Source organism: Etheostoma cragini, chromosome 15 (genome assembly GCF_013103735.1).
Source record: "Etheostoma cragini isolate CJK2018 chromosome 15, CSU_Ecrag_1.0, whole genome shotgun sequence".
NCBI lineage: Eukaryota > Metazoa > Chordata > Actinopteri > Perciformes > Percidae > Etheostoma > Etheostoma cragini.
Window position 1 is genome coordinate 21,522,252 of NC_048421.1, and position 25,428 is coordinate 21,547,679.

A 25,428-nucleotide genomic window follows, 5' to 3' on the forward strand; every position below is an offset into this window, starting at 1 on the left:
TGCCTTTTCTAGTCTATCACACTAGATCAAAAAGGCATCAGTAAGGGGTTTCCTGAAATAGATTGACGCAGTTATAAGGGCAATAGCACCAGGTTTAGAACTGCGTAGCTATCTCCAGGGCAAAACCAACCTTACCTCACCTATGGAGGAGGAGGATTCTCAGATCCCACTACCAAGAAAAAGGTGCAACAGAATTGTACAAGCAGTCGGCGGTTCAAAGTACTAATGAAATATTTCCTGATACGTGCTTTAGACTTGAGGCAAAAAATCCTGTTTGTATCACAAGAAGCAGAATCTAAACTAAGACATGATCCTGTCCTATCGCAAAGTATGTTTCTCTACACTGTCTTAACAGGCCTGCAAAGTGAGAGCATTCTGATTCTGATTGCACAAGGTTGGGTAAAGAAATCCAACTCACTTTATGCTTTATCAGTTGTCTGTGTTAGGAAAAAAGATGGATTGCATTGATTACAGGGAATTAAACAAGAAGACTCATCCTCGATTCCTCGAGTGCAGGATATCCTTGACGGTTTCATAGTTTTCGTTATTAGACCAAGGAAAGGCCTACCATCAAGGTTTTATGAATGAAGACATCAGTCATTTGACTGCATTTGTGACTCCATGGGGCCTATATGAATGGATAAGAATCCCATTTGGGCTAATGAATGCACCAGCAGCTTCCAACGCTACACGGAGGAGTGTCCAAATTTGTCTTACCTGGATGACACGCTAGTGTACAGTCAACCATTCAACGACCATGTCAGTCCCGTCAGAAAGGTTCTCCAGGTATTGAGGAAATACAGAGTCAAATTATAGCCCAGCAAATTATTTAGATGTAGGGTCCGCTATCCAGGTAGGATTGTTTCCGCTGAAGGAGGTCAGATTGACCCTGACATCATTGCTGTGAGAGCTTTGAAAGATAAGAGTCTAAGCAACGTAGGAGAGCTACGAACAATTGTGGGATTATTAAGCTATTACAGTTAATGTATATAAAACTTCTCATGGATATCGGGGCAACTGTATGACTTGCTTAAAGGGACAACAGGGGACAACAATGTGCCACAAAGAAAGACAAACATAAGACGTTTCACAGAAAAAGGGAAAGGAGTACCATCGTACAAGCAAATTGAGTGGCCTGAAGATCATCAACGCATTTTGGAGCGGCTGATAGATTGTATGCTTGACCCTCCAGTCCTCGGGTTCCCAGACTTCTCGCAAACAAAAAACGTTGTCAATTGCTGAGATCAAACCAGGCTGAGAGGCAGCAGGAGGATGTAGTGTTGGAAAAGGAAAATCAGTATGATAATGAACCATTGGAAGAAGCACTGGATGAGGTTCCCTTGTCCCCAGACTCAGAGAAAAAGACTTACCAAGGAGAGACCTAAAATCCTTACCTATGATTGATCATCTTGAAACTCCTGTATGCTATAGTATAGCACATACAATTGGAATGCCTTTACCCTTACCATATAGTTCAGCCAGTAACTTTGGATAAATCCATACCAAATGTGCCAACCTTACTGTATGCACGGATGTTCGGCATAAAACAGATTTGGGATTATGTGTGGTACATCCATGCTTTTTGTTAAGCTCATTACATTTACTATGGGGTTCTAACTATTAACACACAGTTGACAAGTAGGAGATACTAGGTCAAGGGTGGGCAATTAATTTTCCCAAGGGGCCCCATGAGAAACAGGGACTGCTAAATTAAATTCTTTAAGGTCTTTGATAAGCTGTGACTGGTAAGGGCACACATGGTATTATTAGGATATGAAAAAAGTGAAGCAGACATAGTACAAAATGCCAGCATTATGTCCCTGTTTTGCATTGCATTTGCAAATAGGCCCTTACCTTGCAGTTTGCTGTTTAGCTAGTTCATTCATGTGTGCAGTAATATCAACAGCAAATGCAAGATCAGCCATCCAGTTTACATCTGAGAGCTCTGGGATGTCTTTGCCTTCCATATCACTAAACTCTTGAATCTCTGCTCTCAGGTTCCATACTCCTTTAAGCACCTTGGCCAGGCTGCGTCACCTGACAGCTGTGTTGTAGCCCATGTCACCATGTTCAGTTTCATACTCCTCCAGAAGTGACACAAACTGCCTGTGATTTAATGTTCTTGACCTGATGAAGTTAACTGTTTTAGTTACATCAAGATCATGGTTCAATTTAAGCACTGACTTAAACAACACCTGCTGATGTATAATACAATGCATGTTCATTTCAGTGACTTTTTTAATTTTTCCTGTCAGATGCAGACAACCATTGTCCTGCTGTGCCATGAACTGCTACAAAGAACTACTACAAACTCCTTTTTTGTAACTGTTTCTGCCACTCTTCATTCTAACCCCAACTGGTCGTCATACACCATCTACCAAGAGCCTGGGTCTGTCCCAGGTTTCTGCCTCAAAGGGAGTTTTTCCTTGCCACTGTTGCACTGTTGCTTGCTCTGGAAGAAACTACTAGAACTGTTGGGTTCTTGTAAATTATGGAGTGTGGTCTAGACCTACTCTATCTTTAAAATGTCTTGAGATAACACTTTTTATGAATTGATACTATAAATAAAATCCAATTGAATTGAATTGGTTGTAGTACATACCAGTTTGTTCCATTTTGTCAAAAACATGCATTTACCTCAGTGAACAAATCCCTCCCCGTCGTCATCCCTTTCATTGACCACATTGCTGCCAGAGCCTCTGTTATCTCAAAGTCTTTCGTTATCCCATGTAAAAAAACTAGTAACTGGGCTGTGTCGTAGACATCACAGCTTTCATCCAGAGCCAAGGAGAAAAGTTCTAAATTGTCTGCTTTGCTTTGCAGCTGAATCTCCAAGGTCCCCCCGATGTCCTCAAGCCTTCTCGTTACTGTTTGCCTGGAAAGCGGCATATTCTCAAACGCCTCTTTTTTCTCTGGGCATATTAGCGGAGCAGAGTCCACCAAACACTTTTTAATAAATTCTTCTTCATAAAATTGCTTACGGTTTTTGGCGATTCTGTGGGATATCACAAAACTGGTCTTCTGCATCCCTGGATGTGCAACGCTTGGTAAAAAAGCCTTGTTGATTTTGCAGTTTAACTAGCAAAGCTTTAGCAAAGATGTCCTTTCCCACTTTACATCAGTCAAGTTGTATTTCTCTGCATGTTTTGTAGTAGTATTAGAAGTGGTGGTGATTCAAATTATAATCCTTTAACTCAGCGATCTGTTCTCCGCAAACTAAGCACATGGCTTCACCTTTGACTTCAGTTTGATAGTCTTGTGAGCTCAGTTCGTGGCTCTCCGACACATTGCAGTTCTTTTACTTATTAATTGCGACTTGCAACCACAAAAGAAGAAGCTGCATGAAACAACAAAAAAGGAAATAATAAAAAATAAAAGAAATGCATCATGCATGATTTACATTTATTTACGTTTGATTGCTAACTTCAACTCAAGTTATTCTGTTATATAACTATGCTTCACTTTTTGATTATTAAACAATGTACTTCACTACAGGGATTTGTGCATTCATACATGTGTGGCTGTTGTAAAGGAATATTTTGACAGCAAAGGAAATTGAAGACCCCACTGCAGAGACAGGCAGGCTGGCAGGCAGGAGAGAGTTGATGTTGAAGTTTATTTAAAAGAAAACAGGGAAATGTCAAAAGAGATCCTATGTCCAGGGTGAAAAAAAAGAACACCAAAAACAGGAACACGGATTGCAGGGAAGATGGATCGCAGGGAAGATTTAAACGCTGAACACACCGACAGGAACACACAAAAGGATCTGACAAAAGACAAAGGGAACACAGAGGTTAAATACAAGAGGTAAAGAGCAAACAAAGGACAGGAGATACAGAAGGAGAAACACATCAGGGTGGGGCAGGACAATCAGACAGGCTAGAAAACACAGCAGGCAGTAAAACCAGACAAGACTATACAGAGAAACGGACTATCAAAATAAAACAGGAAACAGAACAGACACAAGACAGGAAGTAACATAAGGCGACAAGGGAGGAAATTAGGAGTAAAACCCAAACGTTGTAAAACGTCACAACTACGTCGCCAAGCTTATTTGGAGGCAGCGCAGTAACGCCTAGCCATCACCGGAAAAGTGCTTCTATTTTCCTTCACTGGTCTCTTTCCAGAACAACAGGATCTGTTGGTCCATTTCTTTAACTGTCTATGGTTGCTCACAGCAAAGCTTATTCATATCTGAGCTGCGCATGAGCCATCTACTGAGTTTGAAAAGTAATAGCGTGAATAAGTCTGTGTTAATTAGTTAGAATGTTACAAATAGGGGGGTGTCTGTTTAAATAAAAAACTACACTGTCACCTTGGCCAGACTCAGACCCTGACTCTCCAACCACATCAGAGAAAAAGAGAATGAAAAGCTGCATAACACAGGCTGAGTTGCAGAATATTGTTGCTGGCCTAATCAATGAGCGTGCTAATCTTATCTGAAAATTACTTTTTGTTTGATGTCTTAGAAAGATGGGTTTACACACTGGTAATCCAAATACCTTAATATTCTATTTTTCTGGGTGGGGATTTTAACATTTTGCTTGACGGAGCGAGTAGAAACAACTTTGCCGCTTTTGGTTTGCAGCTATTTATGCACAATTCTCAATTGACAGATACATAAAAGGTTCAAAACCACATGCCAAACTTTATACGTGGAACAATTAGGCCTGCACCTCCATGTCACGCATTGATTAATGGTTAATTTTTTATTGTTTAGATGTGAATAACATGAATGTAATACCTATGCCTCCATTAACAGACCATAGAGCTGTGTTGTTACAAATCTTGTAATCTTGCTAAATCAGACTCTATTCACTCAATTAGAGGCACTTATTTGGAAACTGAATAATTGTGTTCTGCAACATGATGTTGTGATCAAAAAGATCCTCAAACAATTTCTGTTTGAGGCCTCAATTGATAAATGCTTTTCATGAATTGGGACCTCTTTAAATTTGAGGTTGCTAAATAGAGATTTGGGTCCTCTTTGTCTAATTCTAGAATATGGGAGGAAACACAAATTACTAGAATGACTGTGCCCAATAAAATCTCACCTACAAATGTATCAGCTAGTTACTTACAAGATTTGTTGTCATTGCAAACTAGGCTTAAGGAAATATACTGAATGAAAGCGGGAGCTTTTGTGAGATCAAGGAGAAGATGACTGGAGGATGAGAAACATATTTTTTCTCATTAGAAAGGTTTTGATGTAAATACAATTCTTTTACAAAACTTAATATCAATGGTGTTATTACGGATGATCATAAAAAGATAGCTACTTTATGTTCCACTTTTTACATGCAAATTGTACAAATCTCAGTACAGCAAGATATCAGCTAACACCTTTTTGGGTTTTATCACAGAAACAAACTCTTCTGAGATTGATTAACAATAATTTTTAGACAGTCCAATGACATAAAAAGGAAGTACGGCTTCACATAATACACCTAAAACTCAATAAATCTCCAGGTGTTGAAATTTTATATTGCTTTTGAAGATCAGTTAGTGCTTTTCCTTCATGGTATCTATAGATCATTGAAAAAAAAATTTCTCCAACTATATCTCAAGGACTTGTAACCCTTTTTCCAAAACCTAAGAAAAACTCACTGCTCATTGAAAATTGGCGGCCAATTTGCCTGCTTAATAATGATTAGAAAATCCTCACTCAGATGTTTGCCAAAAAGATCAAAGGTGTGCTGGACCATATTATTGACTAAACTCAAATTGGCTTAATTAAAAATAGACATATTGCTAATAACATCAGACTGATGTATTTGACCTTATTCACTATGCTGACTTTTGTAGTGATGCCAGTTTGATTCTGTTCCTAGATTTCTGTAAGGCATTTGTCAAACACATATTTATATTCCAGGCCTTGGAGAAATTCGGTTTTGGGTTACAAAATATCTGTTTAGCTATCCAATCCTTGTATAGGAACGCAAACTGCTGAATTAAATCCTAGATTTAACCCAAACCGTGGCATCAGACAGGGCTGTCAATTATCTCCATAATTATTCCTGATCTGTGCCCAATTACTGTCTGACTACATTAAACTCAGCCCCTTAAAGGCATCAGCACAGAAAATGTTATCAGTCAGCTGGCAAGCACTTTATTTTTAAAAGATGCTTTACAGGGGTCTGTAACCTTAGATACCTACCTACATGTCACACTATAGCCACATGTTGTAGTTTTTAATACTTTGGTTACATTAGCGTGTTTTATTCACCTTCATTCTGCTGATATATTAGCTTGCAAAGGAGCTATCTGTTGCTAAGGCTAATTTATCTCAAAAAGCAGAAACATTAGCTAACTACTGCCAAGATATGGTTTTACTGTAGACCAGAGGGCGGCTGTGGCTCAATGGTAGAAAGTTGGTGGTTCATGTTGAAGTGTCCTTGGGCAAGGCACCGAACCCCATACTTGCCCCCGATCTGAGGCGGCACCTTGTACGCTAGCCTCGGCCACAGTGTGTGCCAGTGTATGAATGGTGAATGGTTCCTGTACTATGTAGAAGCACTTTGAGTAATCTTTAAGATTAGAAAAGCACTATATTAATACAGTCCATCAACATTTACAGAGAGGTGTTGTAAGAATTTTGAAGTGTTCTCATAAGTTTGCACTGTGAATGGTAACGTTAGTATATAGTAGTATTATATGGTATTATTTATTTTTAAATATATTGAAAATGAAACCATATCTTGGCAATAAATGTTCGTTAGCTACTGCTTTTGACATAAATTAGTCAATGTTAGCGTTGGCTATAGATAGCTAGTCTGACGCCTCACACAACCACATACACATACACACACTCCACACACACACACACACTCACTACATGATCACCACACACCACAAAATCCTCGTATGTGTTCACATACCTGGCGAATAAAGCTGATTTTGATCCTGAGAATCAAGGTTAATAAAACATGATAACTATGTAACCAGTTTTAAAAACTTTTTTAATGTGGCTTTACTGTGACATGATAGGTGTATTCAGGTGACATGTTTGATGCATAGACTTTATCCATGCTGGGCTAATGTTAGATTGCTTGTGAAGGATGAAATTAGTCACACTAGGAGATATGTTATTGTAATTCAAATAACAAAATGGTTTTATGATCAACACAACTATTTAGGCATGTTTGTAATATACCAGTTGGTCAATAATATAAAATACTGTATATCAGTGCTTTCCAACCTTTCTGGTCTGAGGTTCCCCCACAGCCCTGTCATATTAACTCACATACCCACCCCATCAATTCCCAAAAGTGTACAAAGTGAGACACATATTTCACGCCATTAAGGAAGAGGTATGGCTGTTGTTAAACGATGCTCATCTATGAAATATTAATACACTGCAGAGCTGCACGTTCCATCTAGCTGCTCAGATCTTCTGGCTCATCTTAGCATCTCAAGACATGAGGTCTTGCAGATTGGCTATATGCTGTCTTAATCTTATATTGTCAGACCTTGTATCATCCATATAGATAATAAAAAGACACAGACACATCTGTGACTTCACAAATGTTTAGGTTTTTGAAGAGACATTTGAACATCTATAATTTGGAATCTGCTTACTGCCATCTTGTTGATTGTTTAGATCTGGAAAATAGGAAAGTAGGTTACGCAAAAAGGATGCTACCACCACGTGCTGTCAGTCAAGCCAGCAGAATCAGAATCAGCTTTAATGGCCAAGTAGTGTCAACACATAAAGGGAATTGGACTCCAGCTCTTTGTTGCTATCAAAGTAAACACAAAGGAATAGACATATGGTTAAAAACAAGGACAACAAAGCTGAACAAGGTAAACAAACATTTCACAATGTACAGATAAAAGTTGGTATGTAAAAAAATGGCACAATGTGTATGGAAATATGTCATTTATTTCAACAAGGTTGGTTCTAATATTACCATCTGAAGATTTAATAGCGGGAATAACTGCAAAATGATCACTGGATCTCAATCTAGCGAGAAGGTGACTAGGTCTCACACGCTGAAAGTAATAGCGGTGTCTTGTTCTGTGAATTAGAAATTAAGACTTCTGTTTCAGAATGTTGTTTATTTATTTCTTGACTAATGATGGTTCTAAAGCTATTTAATCAGTAACATCATTTTGTAACAATGTGTCTGTCTAGTCTGGTTACCTCAGCTTCAAGGTTTTGCAGTTTCAGTGACATAGCTTTGCGCGCATTAGCACAGAATAGTATGGTAATGTTCCTAATAAAACCTTTTATTGAGTCCCACAATATTATGGGGTCTTTTACACAGCCAAAATAATTCATGCAAATATCTGGAACTCAGCAATCAACTGAGTGATATAGGATTTATTTTTTAGTAAAGCAGTATTGAAGCACCATTCAGCCGCACGTTGAGATAACTGGCCAAGGGCCGCGGCGCAAAGGAGCCCTTTATGGTCAGATAATGCCATTGGAAGTAACAAGTAGCATTCAGTCCGCTCTATCTGAATATCTGCTAGATTTGGGAGCCACTTAGGCAGCGAGCATGAGAGATACTGGATAGCATAAGCACCTTCTAGCCCCTTTTAGTCAGACGATGCAGATGTTGCATGCTCTGTTTCTGTCCTCCATGTCTGCCAGATTCACCTCCATCTCCCAAAAAGCGTTGCCAGGGCTGTCAAGAATACTTGAGTTGCTTTCAATGGTAGTTCTTCGGTCGTTCATGTCCAATCTGAGAGAGCCAAGGCTTGTAATCAAAGATGCTAGTTGAACAAGGACAGCAGTTGGCGCATCATTGTCGACCCCCACCTGTTGAATCTGAGACTGAATCTGAGTTAAATGTGGTTTGAGGTAGCTTTTGTGTTTGCCATTCCGACTTAAGTAACTATATCAATATCCAGTGGTAAAACACCGAAGTTGGAACCATATGTATCAACAATTTGGCAAAGTCGGGCTTGGAGCCACGCCTAAGCCGCCATCTCCGTCTAGTCGATCACGTAACTTGTCCGCTCTATGAGGATTGTAAACAGTAATACAACAGGGCAATGTCAAAGTGCAAAACTGCCAGTAAGAGACAGGGGGCCAGGGAACAAACAATGTAATTTACAGCAGCAGATGGTAAACAGCAAACCTTTGCCAGGACATGGGGCTTGGCAGATTTGTTGCCATTAGTGTCCCTGTTGTGTGAGGTGAAGAGTGCAATGTGACTTACTGGCTGACATGGCTACTAGCCTTACTGCCTGTTTTCCCAAAATGTTTTCCCAGAGATCAACTAGAACATTTTTTCCCCACTTCTACAGCTAACTGATGATGGATCTATTCCGCAGAGGAGAGCTGGGGCTGCTGGGAGGAGAGGGGCTGAGAGATGATGTGGCTGTTTCCGGGATCAGCTGGTCGGCTGATCGGCTGCCAGAAGACATGTACCCAGCATCAGGATTGGCCCTGGCTGCTGCCTATCATGACATTAAGACCCGGCTGGCTAGTCTGGAGAGGGAGAACAGCAGCATCAAGAGGAAGCTGAAACACTACGAGGTCAAGGTGGAGAGCAGCGCGCACACACACAAACACACTCACAACTCACTTTATTTCCATTTGTGCCTGTAATAAGGGACACAAGGGTAGTAAGAGATCCCAGAAACTACAATAGTAAAACACAGTAGACATTTATCCACAACTTGTAAAGAAAACCTACCACTCCAACAACTACATCACCTTTTATTGTTCGATTTTTATCAACGAGCTCCAGACTTGTAAAACATGACTGTATTATTTTCTTGAAAGTCAATCTCCTCTCCTCTCAGTTTCCTATGATCAGTGAGTTTGGAGAGGAACGGATACTGTGCTGTTCCTGTGATCCCATCATCAAGGATACCAGTGTAATCCAATCAGAGACCACCAACCTACAACAGAGGATCAACTCTCTCACTCATGAGGTACTGTGTCATTGTAGAAATCTGGGAATATGAAAGAATCAAGTGTAGAAGTATGGAGGATAGAACATGATTTAAGTCTCAAACTAATTCATAAATGAGTAAATACATGTATAAATAAATACAATAATAACTGAATTAATGCTTTACATTTATTTCTACATTTTTGTTCACCTTCATTTATTTCTGTATTTCTGTGTCCATTAATGAGGTAGGAGGTCCTAGCCTCAGTTTTATAGCCAACATAATTGGTCAAATCAGAGAGCCAGAAAAAAGCAACCAATCCCTGATTCCCTGACCCTAGTGAATCTTCCTCCGTGTGATACACGTTTGCAAACCAGCTCTAGTCAGCATAAAGGCCTCGACCGGGAGGCCACTGTTTCCCGACGCATTATTAGCAAAAACGGGACAAAACAACAATTGCAGTTGGGTAACACTGTCAATCTAAAGTGGCTTGAGGAAGTTTACACACCCATGCTAAAGTTGATTAAAAAGAAGGAATAAAAAACAATTTTTGGAAATCGGACTTAATAGCTTAATTCAAAAAAGACAAGGACAATTCAACCTTTTAAGGACACCAATTTTCTTTGTGAATGAATAATGTAATGTGGATAAATAAATGTTCTTCCTGAAAATACAGGCGGCATAAATATACATACCCCTATGTTAAATTCCCATAGAAGCAGGCAGATTTCAATTTTTAAAGGCCAGTTATTTCATGGCTCCAGGATACTGCATCCTGATAAAGTTCACACAGAATTCACTCAAGGGACAGGAAGAAAACAGCTTCAGTGATTTTAACACATACGATTGTATGTAACTGAGCTGTTGTGGCAATTGTCTGATCCCTGTTCAGTTTGAACACTGATCTGTATGGGGGAGAGAGAGTAGTGATTTGTATTGGAAAGGGACAGCTCTACATTAAAACGTCATACTGTAAATACCTGTTCAACTGCTTTTTAAACTTGAAAAAAAAAATCATAATTTTTGCATTAAACCATGGTCAAAACTATGCGCTGAAGTTCAAACCAGCATTGGAAACATCTTAATGAATAATCTGAAGGGAAAATCTTGAAATTCAAAACAGTTGCCATCAGCCCTAGCTTTAAATTCATATTTAAAAAGGTTACAATAAGAGATATGCAATATTTCTGTTACTTGACTATTTTAGTAATGTTTAATACTTAAATATAAATAGGTAATATCACACTCAAGGTAAGACGCAGCAGTGGACAGTAGCATTGTCTTCAAGCATGGCATAGGTCTCAAACTCTTTACATTTGAGACTGGGGGATATTTTCTTGGCATACTTTGGGCTTCTTTAGTATAGTAGTATTTCTGACCTGACCATGTCAATTCTTTCTACCACAGTATACCCATCTTCAAGGGCTACATGCAGCGGGATAACGTGACATGTCACAAATCCTCTCAAACTGAACTCAAATAACTTCGAAAGTCACCAGATACCAATCCAATAAAAGTACCTTTTGTCAAAGCCTGCCCAAGTACTCCTGTTATGTTGTGGCTTCGATGTTGGTCTCCAGCCAGAGTGATCACCTGCAAACAATTACTGGGGCAATCAAGCCATGTCAGGATTCCTCTTTCAGCCACGGTCTCCCTAAATCCTTTGCCAGATTGTCTTGTAAGCTAATTTATACACTTTGTACATCTGGCAACTGGGGACTTTTCACACCAATGTGGGCCTTACTTTTACCCTTACTAATACCAAGTTATACAAAGGCTGCACAGGATGCGGCCCCTGACTCCTACATTCTTAAGACAGACCAGCTGTCCATCTTGCAGGAGAGCATCATCTTTTGATTGTGACCTACGTACCTTTTGTTGGTTAGCAGCCACTTGCAGGTGCCGCTTGGCTCCTTCAAATTCCATCTGGAGCCGGGCCTGGTGCTCCACAATCTAATTGTGAGTACTGCCCTCTTCTGGAACTTGGATCTTTCCTATCAGGAAGTCAACCAGTAAAAGGAGACCTCATCCAATCATCAAAAAGAAAGGGGACTCACCAGTAGATTTATGCGGTGTGGGTGTTGTACGAAAAGATTACTTTAGGCAGCCAGGATCTCTCTTCCTGGTTGTGGGCAAGGTACGTAAAAGGTTGTGCAAGGTGCGATTGAAACGTTCACATTGACCATTCCCAACCTGGTGGTAAGGGGTAGAATGGGAATTGTTAATGCCATGCAAGCTGCAAAGCTGTTAGATCAGTGCACTCTCAACATTTCTAATAAGGCTGGGAACACCAAATTGGCAGAACCACTCGTTTACCAGTACCTTAGCCACGGCTGATGCCCACTGGTCATGGGTGGGAACTGCCCGGGTGTACTTTGAGAAGGCATCAGTGATTACTAGCACATTCTCCTGCCTATTCTTGGAGGGCTTTAGCAGCGTAAAGTCCACAGCAAGGATATAGTTCGGGAGTGCAGCAAGGAGGTGGCCCATATACGTACGAGTTGGCGACTGTGTGTCCTTTGCTACCTGGCACCTTTCACACGCTTGACACCAGCGCTTCACATCTAGGTGGATAACGGGCCAGTAAGATCTCGGCCACACCAAGTTAATAGTTTGTTCCACACCCTGATGGCCGTCCTCATGGTGCAGGTAATTAAAAGACCGGACTCTTAAGTGACAAAGGCAAAACCAGCTAGAAAACCTCATCACACTCTGGGGAGAAGAACTTGCAATAAAGCACCCCATCTTTGCTCCACAATGCAATCCCATTGATTGATCAATGCCAGAGTTTCCTTTTATTTGACATCTTGCATCTTTCTCTAGCATCCGGCCTCTTCTTTCTGGTCCAAAATGCCAGGAAGTCATGTATGTTGGCATCTGTTTTCTGCAGGACATGGAGATTAGAGTATGAGTGACATGGAACATTTTGCTGCATGAACTCATAAACAAGAGTGCTAGGAGCCAGGTGGTCAGTGGTGGATGTACTGGTTGAGTGTTGCCAAGAGAGGGCATCCGCATTGCCATTCCTCTTACAACACCTGTTCTTGATGACATAGTCAAAGTTAACAAGTTCTGAAGCCCTTTTTTCTTGACTTTTAATCGACTTGAGTGCTCAAGGGGTGCTCTTACATGGGGCCGGTGACACTGTTGCAGGGATTGTTGGAGTTGGCTAGGGTTCTGTGAGACAGAGGCCAAATCAAAAAAGAGCAGAGCAGGGCACCCGGATAGCTCAGTTGGTAGAGCAGGCGCCCATATGTAGAGGTTTACCGTTCAACACAGCAGGCCGCAGTTCAACTCCGAACTGCGGCCCTTTGCTGCATGTCAATCCCCTCTCTCTTCCCTTTCAGGTTTTTAGCTGTCCTGTCCCCAAAAATAAGATTAACTACACGCTCAACTGCTGTTTCGCCAATATTAAATACTAACTACTAAAATTTGCAATGCATTAACAAATACTGAAAAAAGTCAATCAACAAAAAAAGGAAAAAAAAACAACAACAAAAAACACACGTCTCTGCTTTTACAGAAATCCTGCCAACAATGCCATAATGTGGCAAGGTGCAGTGGCTCCACAGGAGCAACCACCATCAGAATCTAACTATTCTACAACACCACCTGGGGACCTTCACCCTAAAATATGCTTTACTTACCTATCTATCTTAAATAATACTCAGTTATTCAAAGGCTGCACAGGTTTGTTAACTGAAGTCAAAGTTTGTTAAAAATGAAATGACAACCTACGAGTTAGAAAACATTTGAACATTAAAAACAGGTTCATCAGTAATGTGCAATGACTTTTACTTTCAGTAGCCATCATCACTTACTACTGGTTATTCCTACTGATTCCTGTCAGACAGTTAAACTGCATCAAAATGTGTAAGTCTTAAAGCATAACCCAGGGTTTCAATCTACTCACCAAAATGGTCACATGTATCAACAGACAGGCGACAACACCAAAGGCAGCCATGATGGCACAGGTGCATTAAATAAGCTCAGCTAATGAGCTAATGATTCTTCCCCCTCTCTCTGTCTCAGCTCCAGAAGAGTAAGGAAAGAGAGGAGAGGTTGGAGGAAGTCATCCAGGCTTATGAGAAGATTCACTTGGAGAAAAGCAATGTCCAGAGAGACCTAGACAAGATGGTAAACACCCCCCCACACACACATACATACACACACACACACACACACACACATACACATATACACACACAACACTACAGTGGTCGCCTGCCAATTGGAAGGTTAGGGGTTTGATCCCTGGCCCGGGTCAAAGTGTCCTCGGGGAAGACACTGAACCCCAAGTTGCCCGCAATGCTGCGCCATTGGAGTGTAAATATGTGTGAGTGTTTATCTGATGAGCAGGTGGCGCCTTGTACGGCAGCCTTGGGCACAGTGTGTGAATGTGTGTGAATGGTGAATGGTTCCTGTACTTTGTAAAAGAGCTTTGAGTCGTCGTTGAGACTAGAAAAAGCGCTAAATAAGAACAGTCCAATTACATTTACACACACACACACATACATAATGTTCCATGGTAAAATGTTGAGCAGCAATTTGGGTTTCAGTTTCACCCATGTGTTTGTGTGTGTGTCAGACGACTCTGGCAGAGCAGCATGTGGAGCAGATCTGCAGTCTGGAGTCAGCTGTCAGACAGAGAGAAACCTCCCTTCAGAAACTCAGTGCTCAACTCCGCAGCAAAGACGCACATCATTCTCAACTCCACGCCAGCCTGAACGTACCCAGAGGTGAGTTCGGTTTGGATGACCAGAAAGCACTACCACTCATAATAGTATTGCAAGTATTAGTAAAGTATTAGTAGTTAATACTACTAGATTAAACAGTCAGGTGCCCCGTTTCAGAGTTAAAAACACAAAAATTACAATCAACCTTTTACTTATTTCTGCCCTTGTAGTTACCGTCACACCTGTATCAAGCACATCTTTGGCAGATTTACCACTGTACCAATTTGTAGTACATTTTGTAACAGTCGGTCCTTTATTTCAGACTGGCAACCGTCTATTTTGTCGGCTAAAATGCAACCATTCATGCAGATTTCCTATGCTACAAGCTTATAGTTATTTTGAGTTGGTTAAAAATGCTGTCCCTGGCGGATTGTCTTTAAGCTGAGTTTAAAATTCTGAAGGTCTTAAATATGCACAATAAAACATTCATAAAAGTAAGGTGAAAGACAGAGGTTTATGTTAACAGGTCTCAGTATGATAATGAAGAATATAAGATCAGACTCGTATTTTATTGTAACATAAAGCTAGTTTAGCTGCTTTGCTACAGTACAAACTTGGAAAATGAAGGTCGAGGTTGTTGTACTTGTTTGTATTTTCGAATAAAACGCCATGTAGTATAAAGCTTTCTTTGTATTTGTTTAAGACATGGCGTGGGCCTAGTAGATGGTGGATGAGCTGCGAGCACGCATAGAGACCTTTATGCTCAACACATTGATTATTGCAGAGTTTTCCAAGACACCAGGGGGAATACAAACATAATAATCTGTGAATAGGCAAGAAGTAGTAGAGCGGAAATAGAGAGTGGAAGTAAAGGAAAGCAAGCTGCCTGGCAACAGTACATCCATGGTAAACACCAACTTTGCGCCACACATTGCATTTGTTTATTTTAATTATAAACATTGTCTCTCAATGTTACGAACACTCTTTCCATGAGACAGTTTTTTAGCTTTGACAAAGGGGTCTCTCATGTTTTTCTACACCCTCAAGTAAAATATATCTTCTTTCCTAAGGGGTTGTGTCTCTCTTTCCTGTGGTCTGTACAGATGGTTATGCAGGTTATGCAAACCTGCTCAAAATGTTTTCCAAGCTCACCATGTTGAAATGGAACGTGCAGTGCACGCTAGTTACAAAGATTCAGAGGTGCACGACCACATTTAATGCAACTTACGGGTTTAAAAAGGTATCACAGGGTTTTGTTTGTTGACTCTGAGTCAACTTTGGGAGAGTGGGGACAGTGGTGAAGATCCGGGCACTTTGGCCACCGTCAGCGAAACTCGGTCTTACCGCTGTTCTTCCCAGACCTTCCTCCACCACGCTGCGGAGGAGGGTCGGGCAAGTCCATACCGTATTCCGGGATGGAAGAAAAAGGTTCTCTGCTAATTGGCATTTATTTAAACCAATAACTATTGTCTTGGGAGGTGCTAAGCTTAGGAAGGAACTTGTTTGGGTAGGACATGTGCACGTTCAAAGGTTGTTTTAGTCGTGCAACAGATCACTCAGATTGGACAGATAGTCTAGCTAGCTGTCTGGATTTACCCTGCAGAGATCTGAGGAGCAGTTAACCATAGTCCTCATACATCGACCGAGGTTAAAATGCCAACACAAAGAAAGCGGAAGGTAACGGACATCCTGCCAAAATGAAAGACATACGGTGGAGTATAGACTAGTAGAAACCCAGCATAACAATAACATAGGTGCTTGGATCTGCGGTCTCACTGTGCTCCTGATGTGTTCTTGTGTTTTATGTTTTTATTTTTTTAACTGTTATTGTGCAAAGTACTTTGAATTGCCCTGTTGCTGAAATGTGCTATCCAAATAAAGCCACTTTGCCTTTGCCTAATGTGAACAGACGGGCACACAACGCTCCGCAAGTAAAAGTTTGGTGACCATGGGGACTCTGTGCACTACTGTATCCCTGCTGGTACAACTGAATGACATTAGTTGACTGTTGTATCCTATATTCCTAATCACAGTTTGATTTATACCAAAACATTTTAAGCAAGAAATAAGCTATGCAGTTGCTGAATCTGTCTTCATTTCAGATCGACAGAGCAGAGTTTAAATGGTTTTCGTCAGCTTTTGAGAGGCGCTTCTCTTTTGCATAAAGTTAGCTGGATTCAACTTAATGCAAATGGGGAGCGGGTGACTCGACACCTTCCTTCTCCAAAGTCAGCTACCAGAATGCATTGCACGGCCGCTCCCATAGAAATCAATGGTAAGCGGGGAAGTGCTGCTGACAATCAAGGGGGTAAGCCTCACCTCTTTAAGCGTAGCTCCTACGGCGCCATTTTAATGCTATAAAGCCATCACCTGCCGTAAGTATCCCATTGACTGCCATTCATTTTGGCACCACTTTGACAGTGAATAACTTTACATCTGAAGCATTTCAAGAATCTGTTTGTGCATTCTTTACTTCTAAAGAAGCACAACAATGTTTAAAAGGCTCCATTGCCTTGTAGCTCTTGTTATAGCTCCTTAGCAGACATTTTTGTTAAATAGGCTAACGATTAGCCATCACCGGAAAGTGCTTCTATTTTCCTTCACTGGTCTCCGTCAAGAAACAGGGATGTGTTGGTCCACTTCTTTGACTGTCTTTGCTAATAATGGACATACACCTTCCGATTACCTATGCCCCACACCAGCCCACTCCCTTCTCATTTAAAATATATTACAAGGTGAGACAAAAGCTCTCGTGTGAAAAGACCTTTATTTATCTGTTTTACAGAAGTGGATTACTCAAATTCTCTATACTTCTTAACTATACTTACAGGCTGTTATTCCCTGGAGCACGAGACGAAAATCTAAGATTGACTAAGTCGTTTTCGTTGTCCACCGGGGAACTTGAAACTGTTTATCTTTTCGTTCAGGGTTTGCTGGGATCCTAAAGAAAACAGTTTTGGTGTTGAGAGACAAGACTAATTAATTGTAATCACTTTGCTTACTTAGTTATTACTTATGTAAATAAAGCCGATCTGGACATTCCTAGTAAAAAATACTCCAAAAAAAGGTTACCATGTATGTAAAAATTGATGATTTAGGATTTATATTTGATTCCTCTACTGATCATTGTCTAGACTAGTGACTTATAAGAAAAAAAACATGGAGAACAGATGAAACAGATTAAGGCTGTTGTGTGTCGTGTTGTGTGGTTTTGTCAGAGGGCCGCGGTCCGACGCTTCAGAGCTCCCACAGTCTGGACGCCCTGTCAGACCTGAAGCTGCAGCGCCTGGAGGCCGAGTTGGAGGGGGCAAGGCACCAAGCCGAGGGAGCCTGTCAGAGGGAGAAGGAGCTGAGGGCCGAGTTCCAGAGGTTGCAGCAGGAGATAGCCCAGCTACAGGAAGCACAAAGACAGGTAGGCCTAATCCTTAAAAGACTGGATCTTTACATCTGTGATACTTTCAGATTCATTATATCTACCGCAACCTCCATTTTGTCACATTTGAAGGCCATTGTACAGAGGATGCATTTTTTATTTATTGTATAAGGTAATTCCTATAAGGAGGGTAGGGCATGAAATGACAAAATGCAATGAAACTAAAATACATAGGTTTTTAATTTATGAATTAAATTGTAAAATTTGGCAACAAATTAGCAATTGTAGAATGTAGACCAATGAATCCAAAGCAAGAGAACTGCTATAAAATAATAATAACCAAGCCAGCCTATTCGATAATGCATGGTGTCTCTCACAATTTAGTGTGGTTGGGTTTGACAGTTATATGTGCTGTGCTGTATTTTATATAGCGCTTTTCTACTTTGAACAACTACTCAAAGCGCTTTTACATGGTACAGGAACCATTCACCATTCACACACATTCATACACTGTGGCCGAGGCTGCCGTACAAGGTGCCACCTGCTCATCAGATACACACTCACACTCCAATGACGCAGCATCGGGGTTCATTGTCTTGCCCAAGGACATTTCAACATGGAACCACCAACCTTCCAATTGGTAGCCAACCGCTTTACCACGTAGCCACAGCCGCCCAATAGAATCGCAGCAGAAACATCACCATCGTTAGGTGAGGATGGTCTCAAAACTCTTCCAGCTGGTGCAGTTGGAGTGTAATGGTAGCACTATTCTATAATCTTCTTATTATCAACACATCCCATGTTAAGCGTTAAACCAACAGTGAATGTATCTACTAAACTGTATAGTTGTGTATCACAGCCTGATGTATCTTCTTCCTCTGTGCCATAGAGCTCTATTGTTGGTAAAACACATCCATGAACCACACTGGTGCACTGGGTGATCCCATTTTATGTTGACTCAATCCCACATACCTTGTCATGAAGCCACAAATACTGACTAGAGCCCGACATATGGCTTAATCCGCCACTGAAAAGGCACTATTTACGATTTATTTACGTCTTTAACAACCATTAGGCAGAGAGCCACAGAAACATAATGTACAATAATTATAATCTGTAATCTAATGATGTAAATTCAATTCAAAAAATTCCAAAATGTATGAATATTTTGACTTGTCATGGTGTGTGTTAACATAGACATTCGTTATTGCTCCAAAAGTGAGATGCTTTGGCTGCCCCAATTGTGTGTGTCTGTTATGTCACATGGCTGCAGATCAGTCAGTCTGTTTAAGTAGTTTCTGTTGGAGTACTCCAGCTATTCGAGTTTCTGAAAATGGGATGTGGTGTACACATGCTTAAACAAAAAAAAACTTTGGGATACTTCAAAAACATGTTCATAACCAGGATTTTCATGTTTGCCATGGTGATATGCCTGATAATATGAAAAATACAAAAAAAGACCAGCTTTATCCATTAACGGTTTGATTTTACTCAATGGCTCATCACATCAGCTGACTATTATTCCACAGAGGTCAAAGCTGCTTTCAGTAGAGTACCAAGAAGAGTTGTTAAATTAGATACCCTCTCAAAATGCATTAAATTTAATCTTCACAGGATTTACTTTTTCACAAGCTCCACATTTCTGCAAATTGATTTTCGCCACACACTGAAATTAACCAATACCAGTGGCTGCAAATCTTCGACTGTTGTTACAAAGAGCTAAGCTAACCTGGGCTCATAGAACAAATGACAACGACAACCTAGCTCATAACATTAAATATATAGTCTCTTCTCCGTGCGTGTTTGCAATTAGTGAGAATGAGACCTGAGCTGGTCTGGATGAGTGTATACCTATCTACCTAAGAGGTGTTGTGCTGTGTCGGTAGTGACCTCAGCCCCTGGGTCCACTTTCCAGCATCCGCTGTTCCGTTTGGACCTCACAAGCCCGCTCTCTGTGTTACAGTTCAAGGTGTCAAGGTGTATATACATAAAGCCATGTTTCAAATTGTTTCTTTCTTTCATTGTGTGGTTCGCAGCCCTTGTGTGTTGTGTTGCTGCTTTAAGCTTCCAGCTTCTCATTTTTTTTAATATCCTGGATGAATCCTTCACATAATTGCAATTCTGGGTTAAATCAGCGTCCTCAAACATGCCCCCTCCATGTGATGTGCACTGCTAGACCATGTTGGGCTCAATGTCCTCAGACTTCCCTCAGTAGCTCCAATATTCCGATATTCAATTTAAACACTAGCAGAGGAATGTACTAAGATAAAAGCATTAAATGAAAATGTATGAGACAAGTTGTGAAGTGCTACAGACCTAACCACAGCTCTGTGTCTCTGTCAGCCACGGGACCTGTCCACACACTGTGAGCACTGTGACGTAGAGTGGATAAAGAAAGCCGGGGATGAACAGTGAGTCTTACTTTTAAAACCAGTCCATAGTGTTTGTCATTTTTATGTTTTTATTTCATCAGTCGCTCTCTTTGTCTTGCAGGGTGAACCTAGCATTAGCCTACACAGAGCTAACTGAGGAGTTGGGTCGTGTTCGCAATTTGGCTGTGAAACAGAGTGACATCCTGCGACTTGTCTCACAGGAGCCTGGTAGGCAGCTGACTGGCTTCTTGGTTTATGGACGTCATGTTATCATTACATATGTTGTGCCATTGTATGTACACAGATCAGAAACCTCTTACTTTTCTTTAAATGTGTTGTATTCAGGCAGCTGGCAGCTAATGAAAACAGAACTAGAAATGTCAATTATTATTTCTGTTGTTTTCTTATTGGATGGTTTTACATGATAGACTGATGGAAGAAATCTACGTCTTATCAGTGACAAGCTTCTCTACAACGCTCAGTCATTGCAACCATGTCAATTCAAACAAATTCAAACACAACCCCTAAAAGAAGCATTTGGGGCTTTTTATTTATGAGGCTAGTTTATTAATATACGTCAAGTGATATAACCAAACTAACTCAAACAGTGGTGCTTATAGATCTGACATTTTAAATTCAAACATTTTATTACAAAGGGGGTGCAGGTGTAGTAGAGACAAAGCCTAAATAATTTCATGATTCTCTCTCTTTCTCTCTTCTTCCTCCAGTATCTCGTCTTACCGCTACTCCTCAGCGTCTCTCTCCAACCTCCACCCAGCGCCCTTCCCCTTCCCCTGACCGGCACCTCCCCAACCCCTCTCCTCCTCTGTCCGCAAGCAATGGCCCCGCCTCCTACTCCCATCAGCCAACCTGCAGCCGTCTACGAGCAAAGTTCCAGGGTCGCCGTAGTTACTCGGAGGTGAGGCTGGAAAGATTTTGGTGTAACTTAGTGGGAAAATTAGACTGTGTGTTTCCGTGTGAAACTACAGATTTACTGCATATGCAAATTCTTTTTCCAGGTATCTGACCCGTCAGGTATCCATAGATCCGCAGCTCAGCTAAGGAGAGATCCAGTATCCACCCTCCCCAAACCGAGGCCCCTCCTTCGGGAGATGCAGGGTTACGGCCAAACCAAATCTCAGCTACGTACCTCTTTGGTTGGCCTGGTCAGACCGGCCTCGGCTCATGGTGCTGGAGGGGAGAGAGGAGGAGGCGGGGGAGGAGAGAGATGTGGTGGTAGCAGTCTGAGCAGCAGTCCACGTCACTGTGCCCTGGACCTGGGCTTCCCTCTGGCTGCTGAGGTGAGACTCACAGCTTTCATTTACTTATATTAGATCAGTGACTTTTCTTTTTGTTAACAGTCTGCGTTGAAAATGACTTTAGTAATCTGATGTGTTCTCATAGATAACAACCTCACTCATACTACCACTGTCTCACAGATATAGCAAATATCTATAAAAAATATCCTTAATGATCAAAGACTGGTGAGAAAATCTCAGAATGAAATAGATTTAAGCCCTATTTACAAGGGACTAGTATTACCAGGAGACCTTATGTGATTTAGAAATTAACCCCCACAACGTTACGATAAGTAAAGTGTGTATTTGACTTAACTTTAATGACATTATCCCCACAAATGATCTCAAGGTTATGTCAAAACTTTCATTTTAATAGCCAATGTGACTCCATATCACTGAGGTTCCGATTCGCATAGTACAAGTATTATCACATGACATCTGTGTTTGCAGTGGAATTTTTTGTTGACAAATGGCAGATTTGCACAGGATTAAGACAACCTCCGCAGTTCAAATGACTAATAGTACTAGTATGAATAGGGCTTTAGTGATCAGTGCTAATTACTGTAACCAGTGTTAGCATGCCAACACACTGAACTAAAACCACATTTTTAAAATCCGTCCTTAGTGATCCGATCACAAGTGTACATTTCTAAGTACAGATGGGAATGTACACATTGTGGACTCATTGAGATCTGATTGCTCCGACCAGATTTAAAGGTGATCGGGGTTAGAGGACAGCATTGGGATTTGGATCCCGTGGGACCTAACACTAATCTTGTGGGAGCGGGCAATCCAAAAATAGACATACTATTAACACTCCTCTACATCCTTTTCCTTACTTCTTTCCTTGGGTACTGCACTTCTACGGCGACCTGAGGGATCCAATCAACAGGGACTTTAACATGACATTTGTTAGGGTGCGTTTAAAGACGGAGAAACAAAACGAAATGAAACAACCTGACCAAAACAAACCACAGCCAGCTGTGTTCTAAAAGAAGTTAAATAAATAAATTAATACAATGTCACTTTGATGTTATTGCACTAGAATAACTAATTATTGCACTTGTCTGGATGTAATTATGCACTAGAATAAAGTGGATGAATGTAAGGTATGAATATTTATTAACACTACACAGTAAAATAACTAGTTTCCAAAGTCACTGACATCTTCAGAATGACTCATTCGGCTACAAATGTTTGTCATTGGAGATTGTATAGTTGTATTAATGATTTGAGTTTATTGCCAGTGTATTGCCATAATTCTTTCTAATCCATTTTTTTAGCAGTTGTCAGGTTACCAAACCAAATTGCCATAACGTTTCCAGAAATTAACTATAAAACTTGACAATAGCATTTTTTTTTTTTTTTTACTTTTTAAGCTTCCTTAAAAAATTATGTGTGCCATAACATGTGACCACATACTGTTTCATGCAATGTTACACTATATGTCCAGAAACACACTATTCTAGAATCCTTTAAACTGTAGCAGTTATCACCATGTTCTCCCCTGCCCATCCTTTCATCCAGGTACATCACTTCTGTCGCCTTGATGACCCGCCTGAGCCCACCCCACTGGTGACACCCCCACAGTCCTCTGATGACGAAGAGGTGAGGACAATGATAACAATGTGTGTGGCTTCTCCTGCGACTTAAACACTGGGTTATTAATTTGGAAGATATGTGTTGTGTACATTTACAGGATGTGTGTTCGTATCTATCGCCGGCAGCAAGCCCGCCTCGGACGCTTGGCGCAATTGGGATTGGCCCATCATCGCCTAGGGAGCAGCCCCTACACCCCTCATTCCCATCTCCTAGGAAACAGCCCCACCATCCATCCTTCTCATCTCCTGAGGGCCCTGCCACCCTGTCCTGCCATCTGCCTCCCTACATGAACACTGAACATGCTCAGTCATGGCCCTCCATTAACGTGAGTAGAAATCAACGATGAGAACTAAATGATTCGCTGCAGTCCTTGTGGGGAAACTAGCTCTACTGCGGCAGCCAAAAGACAATTAAAAGGAGGGGAAAAAAAGAAATGTGGTATAGAACACAAAACAACGAGAAGACCAAACACACTAAATGCAACACTTACCATTAGTGTATGGTTGGCTGGGAGATGCACAACGGAAAAAAAAATAATCTTGTCAGCATTCATTATAATCATGAGATTATACAAATATCTGGAGAATGTTAAAAGCAGATTGCAGTCTTGATATAGCTTGAGTTTAAGAGGAGCCAATTAATAGAAGACTGTGTCATCTGCATAAAAAAGGATATTATAAGACAAAAGAGGCTAAAATGCTCCATAAAGTAGACTGCAGAGTTTATTAATGTCTGTGCATTTATCACTACAAACAACACATTTTTATTTGTCTCCTGGCTAAAGTAAAGCCTTTTCTTAACAGGCACGTTCGGAAAAGACTATTTATGCCTTTAATAGTTCTAGATTATTGCAACGCTCTTTACGTTGGTCTAAATCAAACATCCATCTCACATCTTCAGCTTGTGCAAAATGCTGCTGCTCGCTTTTTGACAAATACTTCTAGAAGTGCACACATCACTCCCATTTTTTTTTTACACTACACTGGCTTCCGGTGCATTTTGGAATTGATTTTAAAATTGTATTGTTTGTTTTCAAAGCCTTGAATGGCCTTGCCCCGGAGTATTTGTCCAAACTTTTAACTTTGGGTGGGCAAAATCGTCTGTTTCGGTCTTCAGATATCTCGGACTTTAGAAGTCCCAAGGTTGAGATACAAACAGTGGGGCAATCAGGTCTTCGCTGTTGCTAGCCCAAAACTCTGGAACAAGCTCCCCCCTGACATTTGGACTATAACAGATGTTATTCATTTTAAATCAAAACTTAGAACTTCCCTCTTCTTCTGATGATTTTAGGCAACTTTATCTGTTTTACTGTTTTCTATGCCTCATGTTTTTTTTTTAGCTTGTCTTTTATGGAATGTTGTGTTTGTTTATCCTTGGTTGATGTAAAGCACGTTGGACCACTGTTAGTTAATGTAAAGTGCTATATAAATAAATGTTGATTGATTGATTGATTTTCACGTTATACATAAAATCTTAAAATCTTGATTAAAACAGCTTTAAAATACATCTGTTCTTGTCAACTTTGAACAAATTGGCATTGCTCTAATGGATTACAAAGCCTGTAAATTCAGATTAAAACTAAGATTAGATTATGTGATTTTGCCATAATTTGAGGTTCAGTAATTTGACAGCTTTGTCTCGCTCTGTCTGCAGCTATGGATGGAGTCAGAAGAGAGTGCTGTCCGTAGCTGTCCTCTGTGTCAGCTGACTTTCCCAACTGGTTACCCTGACGACGCACTCATCAAACACATTGACTCCCATTTGGAGAACAGCAAGATCTGACTATTTTATATCGAGCATTTTACTTCCAGGTCATCGAAGATGGACACCAGAACCATCTTGATGGTTTACTATTTAGGTTTAACCAGGTATGGTTTGATAAGCCTGCATGCTTATTTCTATGAAACTTACCTCTCTGACAAATTTCCATATCAACATTTCTGTATCAAATGGTGTTTTTCTTTCACAACCAAACTCTTAATTTGCACATAGACCTGATTGCTAAAAAAAATAGCAGATGTAGAAAGTGAACAGTGTTGTATATCTCAACACAGAGACAGGAGCCCTGGACGCAGGAAGCCATGCTCGAAACATCTGACAGATTCAGAGGTTAAAGAAAGGCCGAATAAATAATATAGTTAGTAAAATGATAGAAGCATAGAAGTCTGGACAATGATGAGAGTATAAGAGGCCAATCCACTAGCTAGTGGAGTTAAAAAACAAACTTTATGTAAACTAACTGTAAGCCTAAAATGCTC

At 40.7% G+C, this 25,428-nt stretch overlaps 1 protein-coding gene across 2 annotated transcripts; it reads left to right on the plus strand.

Moving 5' to 3' along the window:
• LOC117958060 (TANK-binding kinase 1-binding protein 1-like) lies at nt 1-25,384 on the plus strand. Of its 2 annotated transcripts, none has more exons than XM_034894304.1 (14): nt 1-11; nt 3,094-3,100; nt 9,256-9,493; nt 9,757-9,888; nt 13,882-13,986; nt 14,438-14,588; nt 17,744-17,937; nt 20,242-20,309; nt 20,392-20,498; nt 20,999-21,189; nt 21,290-21,571; nt 23,096-23,176; nt 23,268-23,495; nt 24,824-25,384. In XM_034894304.1, exons 3-14 carry the CDS (start codon nt 9,263-9,265, stop codon nt 24,950-24,952), a joined length of 1,899 nt encoding a protein of 632 aa, XP_034750195.1. In that variant the 5' UTR covers nt 1-11; nt 3,094-3,100; nt 9,256-9,262; the 3' UTR covers nt 24,953-25,384. The 2 variants fall into 2 exon arrangements, with proteins under 2 accessions (XP_034750195.1, XP_034750196.1); XM_034894305.1 differs by having other exon boundaries at nt 9,256-9,487.
• The last annotated feature ends 44 nt before the right edge of the window (nt 25,385-25,428 follow it).